Source organism: Crocodylus porosus, unplaced genomic scaffold, assembly GCF_001723895.1.
Source record: "Crocodylus porosus isolate Cpor-Errol unplaced genomic scaffold, CroPor_comp1, whole genome shotgun sequence".
NCBI lineage: Eukaryota > Metazoa > Chordata > Crocodylia > Crocodylidae > Crocodylus > Crocodylus porosus.
Genome location: NW_017728931.1, coordinates 22,676,837 through 22,682,589, shown reverse-complemented (window position 1 = coordinate 22,682,589; position 5,753 = coordinate 22,676,837). Strand labels below are relative to the sequence as shown.

At 39.7% G+C, this 5,753-nt stretch overlaps 1 protein-coding gene across 1 annotated transcript in view; it reads left to right on the top strand.

Moving 5' to 3' along the window:
* Positions 1-5,409, top strand: part of STK38L (serine/threonine kinase 38 like) — a 70,409-nt gene extending 65,000 nt beyond the window's left edge. The window contains exons 12-14 of the mRNA XM_019544377.1: positions 1,175-1,270; positions 2,840-2,931; positions 4,998-5,409. Of these exons, the coding sequence (XP_019399922.1) occupies positions 1,175-1,270; positions 2,840-2,931; positions 4,998-5,125 (316 nt within the window). The 3' untranslated portion in view covers positions 5,126-5,409. The remainder of the gene's footprint in view (positions 1-1,174; positions 1,271-2,839; positions 2,932-4,997) is intronic.
* Positions 5,410-5,753: the final 344 nt, after the last annotated feature.

Below are 5,753 nucleotides of genomic sequence, written 5' to 3'. Positions count from 1 at the left end.
TATTTCAGAAAATGTTTTGAAGATGGTCCTCTTCTCAGGGGTCACTTTTAAGTATTTGGGTAATTTTTGAAGCACTTCAGGTGTGCATATCTTTCTGCTTGCTGTTTGGAGTGCTTCAGAGGCACTTGAAGTACTTCAGTAAGCGTGTCTGCCTGTGGTCCTGGTTACATGCATTGCTTCTTATAGCTGAACAGCTCTGTATTTGAGCAGCTGCCAGACACTTCCTCCTATAACTTTTTGCTGGAAATAAAAAAAATAGCAGAGAAGTTGCTCTTTTTTAAAGTGAACAATTTCTTCCGAAAACAAGTTATCCAATGCTTTTAGCATAGAAGAGTAAACAGTTGAGAGAGTGGGGTTTAGTTAAAATTGACTTTCAGAGGCTAACATGTAATATGTTAATAAGAAATGCTTCAGGCAGCAGAATGGCTCAGTGGCTTGATTCTTGTAGCAGATTGACACTAGGTTAACCAGGTGTATTAAACTTCCATTAAGTCAATGCTGCTCAGCACCTAGCAGGCTCACGCACTCTGGAGGTGTTATATCTCCATTAGACATGTATAACAGGGCAGATGCACTTTGTTCTTGAACATCCCACTGGGTTTGTTAACTGGTCCAGAAAGCTGAGTTGCAACACTTACTTGTCTGGTGGAATGTGTCTCTGTCTAGAGGGGAAGGGAAGAAAGCTTTGTAGGGGCTGATTTGAAAGAGGGAGCCCCTAACAGATGGGTAACTTAAAAATCAAGAATCCTCTATGGTTTAGCAGATTTGAAGAAACTTTAAATTATTGCAGTTGAAAGGTCATTGTTATAAAGCATTTTTCCAAGATCAGATCATGCAGTTCTTGTGGACTGGAAACGGTTTGAATTTGGGGGCGGAGGGGTGTGGAGGAAGAGCAGCAACAGTTTTATTAAACAATAAAAATATTCCTATCATGACGTTTGTTTGTTTGTTTTATCCATAGAACTGTGATAACAATCAACTTCTGGTTTTGTTTTTGCTTCGTTTGTTTGCTTTTGCTGCGTACGATTAGAAGACTTTTTATATTGAGTAATTCAGAGATGAAATAGTTTTTAAGTCTTCCTGAAATTCCTGATTACAAGATTGCAGTGTGGTTTGTTTTGCATTGCTTCTTTCTACCTTAGGTGTAACATTCTTCCCTCTCCCCTCCCTTCAGATTTTGCACTGACTCAGAAAATAGAATTGGCAGCAATGGAGTAGAAGAAATAAAAAGTCACCCATTTTTTGAAGGAGTTGACTGGGGCCATATCAGGTATATACACATCCTGTGTATGTTAGATGGAATTACTTGGTATCATAATTTCAGATGCCAGGAATGCAGGGATATTTTTCTTTCTAATTCAGTTTTAATTTTGAAATGTAACTATTTAAAGAAAACCCAGTTAATGCCCTGCTCTTGATGTAAAAGCTGACTTTACTGAGCAGTTTTTAGTGCACTGTTTCCCAACACAGACCAGCCCAATGTAGCATAAGTCAAGAAGCAGTTATAGCAAGAAAAGCTACATGCTTCCTGCTTTGCACTCACCCACCCTTGGCAAATTTGCTCCACTCCATTATAGAGGGTTCTGCAGCTCTCCCTGTAGTTGTCTGCCATAAAACAGACTGTATAAGTATCTCTGCCTGCTTATGGTCCAGCTCTAAAAATGAAAGAGCAGTTGCCCCCCAGACAATATGTACCCTTATGGTGAGTGAGGAACCTCAAAGGAGAAAATTAAAAGAAGCTCATAAAAACAGAAAAGACAAAATTATGTATAGAAAATACAGGGAAATGGAAAAGAAAAGGATAGAAGGCAACATCTATAAGGGAAAGACAACAATGATCCCTTTAAAACCAATATTGATGGTGTCCAGAACCATGTTCATTAGGAGTTGCTGCTGCTGCTCTCCTTTAGATATCTGGGTGATCCTGCTCTTTTTAGAAATATTGTATCCACAATATTGAATTGTTGAAGCTTGTATTTATACAATGGGCATGAGGTTTATCCAATACAAGTCTGCAGCCCTTACTCTCCGATACAGAGAGGCTTGCCCTTTCAGCATGGTGGGAACAAGTGAGCAATGAGAGCAGTAACACCTTTTTCGATGCTGGATTTAATAGAGCAGCAAGGGGGCTTCTTCATCTAGTGTCATGGCTGGGTTCCTGGAAGAGTAGTAATTATAAAAGTGTGGGCAAAGGTATGAGAAACAGGAAGCTTTTATCCTTTTCTCTTTCCCACACGTGCAATGCTTGAGTTTTAAATGTTTTTGATAATTTTAGAACAAGACACTTAGGAAGTTGGCTTGCTTCCCCCCACCCCCCAATCTCCCCTTTTAAAAGGACTTGCTGATATCATGCTGCTTTGCTAATTTAACAGTCTGAATTAATCAGAATTTATAGAGCTACATGTTTAAGTAGCCTGAGTATAAGAAGAACCTTGACTATGCAGGTTGGTTGTGAAATTAATGCATGACAGTGGATCTTAGTAGAATGAGGATTGTGCAGTCAACTTCTGAAGGCCACCTTAGTTAACACTTGATTTGAGCCTTCAAGAGGTATTACATTTAAGCGCAGTTCTGGTGAACTTACAGGGGCACTATCTCACCTTTCAGGATTTCAGAATGCAAAGTGAAACATCCAAGTGTTCAATTTAAAACTATGATGATTTCCACAACTCATATTTAAGTTATAATATTTTTATACCAGCAGAGGTTTTTCTCTGTGTAGCATTTATCAAGGACCATGTTATCATTTTAGTGTGTACAGAAAAATATTTAAATATTGAAGTTAAACATAGGTTTGTTCATGTTCTGCAATCTGATGCTTATTTTGTTTCATGTGTAGGGAAAGACCAGCTGCAATTCCTATAGAAATTAGAAGCATTGATGACACTTCCAACTTTGATGAATTTCCCGAATCTGATATTTTACAGCCAGGTGAGACAGACTTTGCAACACATGCCAAAATACTGGTCCTTTCATGGAAGTATTGTACAGGTCAGAAAACCTTTTTCTTTTAAATAAAAAAGAAACTTTTAAATAATAAGGAAACTTTTTATTTAACTAGGAACTATCCTAAACTACTCCTCTTCCCAAAGTGTTATGAAAAGGCAGTTTTTATTATTTAAGTTAACATAATGAAAAGCTCTGTGTGAGTGTGTGTTGCTTTGGTGAAAATTAATGAGCGTAGAAAGTATAATAGGATTTCCCCATATGTGCCTGTTGGCAAACTCCTGGTAAAATACATTACACGAATTGGTTGTGGACATTTGCTTCTGGTTTAAATGTTGCCATTGTAAAATATGGTGCACTCTTGTGGACAGAATTTTCAGAAAGGCCTAAATGATCCTGAACAGAAGCAGTATGGACTATAAGCTAGAGTGACTTAGTAGCATGAGTCTTTCTGAAAGTCGCTTGCTTTTTAAATAAAACATTCCTGCAATGGTGTGTAGCAGGAAATTCTCCTCTGTAGAGTACCGGATTCTACAAGAGGCCAAGTTCCCTCAGCTTCCCCAGGACGATTTGTGTAAGCAGGGTTAGGCAAATCCCCTTCCTCCAGTAATTCTGAAATTTTTCCTAGTCTATAGCAAAATAGTTCCTACTTTTTAAGACTAAAATATTTTAAAACCTGAGTGCTTAATGTTGGGCACCTAAATCTTTACTTAGTCAACCTAAATAAACTACCTAGCAGTTTATTTAGGTCAACTATGTTGCCAATCAAGATTTACTGACATTTTTACTGACGTATATTTTATATAATGTAAATACAGCAAAAGCTTTGTTATCCAGCACCCATTGGGCTGCCACTTCTCCCTCCACATCACAGGCCCCGAAGGACAGGGAGATGGTTCCTGCACAGCCTGCTGTGCCCTGGGCCAGGGGGCTCAGCAGCTCAGGCTACTTTTCCCTGGGCCGTGAGGGCTCAGCAAAACTGGAAGTGCCACGGTGGGCACTTCCACTTTCGCTTTTACCTTGCAAGTGAGCATGCTGGTTAATAGAATGTGCCAGCTTGTAAGGTGCCAGATTACACGGCTTTTACTCTATAACCTGTCTGTCAGCCCCTGGACAACAGTAATAAGGGCTTGGTTCAAATTTAGGGGTTTAACACCTACTTTTTAAATCTTGCTCAAGCCCCCACGCAGAAAAAATCTTACTTGACTGCAGCAATGGTTTTACACTGTGGTACTCCTGATCCAGAATTCCCCTACTCACTCCCATGTCTTGATACCCCAGCCATATTCTGCATTATGCTGCCCACCCCACCATCCCCATGCCCTCTCCCTGTCATGCCTGGTGCCTCAGACTGCCTGGGACTGTGTGGCTTGCCAACCTACAAGGCAAGCAGCCATTACAGGCAGGTGATGGTTGGGTTGCAGCAGCAGCCCATGGCTGGGCTGGTAGGAAGGGAGGGAGCTATGGAGGCTGTGTTCCTGCTCATACATAAAATGGTGCTTTTTTTGTTCTTTGTGCATCACATCTTTTCTATCAACACTTTCATCCAGCCTCAGTCAAGCCCAGAGATTTTTTTTTTTTTTTTTTTCCTGGCAGCTGATTGATTGGTTGATTGATTTTTAAACAGATGGACATTTTATCCTTAGTTGTTTTTACAGGCTGTCCATAAATTTAGAGACTGCTGGCAACCCCTATGTAGCTTTCTATTAAAAAAAAATTGAAACTTTCAGCTCTCATCAACCTTACTTTGCATTTCTTTTGTACTTTGGTAGCACCTGACGTCCCAATCTAGAATCAGTATTCTGTTGTGCTGTCCGCTATATCCATTCACACAAAGACCTGTTGCTGTCTCAAAGTGTCTGATGAAACTGTGCCTTTGTTAAAGTCAATGATAAGACTCCAGCTTAATTTAGTAGATCAGAATTTTGCCCACAGTTGTATGGTGCTAGGGAAAAATAAAATGCAGGATTTGATGTAAAAAAATCTTGCAAGTAATATCAGTATTTTTAGATGCATGACTTTTTTTTTTTTTCTTGTTCTCTCTGTTCCAGTGCCAAACACCACAGAATCTGACTACAAATCCAAAGATTGGGTGTTCCTCAATTATACATACAAGAGGTTTGAAGGGCTGACACAGCGTGGCTCTATCCCTTCCTACATGAAAGCTGGGAAGTTGTGAAATAAAACAAACGAATCCACAAAAACTCAGGTAGCTGCATCACCAGACCTGCTTGGCGTAGATATCAATACACTGACTCTGGTGCGCATTGACTTCACAAAGAAATTCTACAGGATTAGGATTTCTAAAACTACTACAGGAAATAGTTGGCAGTGCCAGCTGGCTTTTTTTTTTAATATTTGAATATTTTTGTTAACTTTATTATACAAAGGTACTGGAATAAAAGGAACATACTTCCCTTTGTAACTGCACTGCCTATGTGTATGTATAAAGGTTAACTAGGCCTCTGTGTACTGTGGCTTTGTTTGCACTGTAAGCCATCTAATCCATCCAGGACAGAAGGTATCATTTTATGCAGAAGCATTGTTTTACTGCTAATCCGGTGGATTTTAGACATACAGTATGAGAAACATCAACTGTATTTGTAAAATCCTTCTGAGTGGTTGTTCCCGTTTTCTTATGCGCATGCAATGTGGGATTCTTTTAAATTGCAGTGTCCATTGGGACCAAGTCTGCCTTCTCTCACCATTCCCATGACACCAAAACAGAACCTGAAGGGTACATCCCCTTGAGTATGCACATGTGGTTTGCAGCACTGCAAACTGCACATGCCACCTGTTTTTTGACA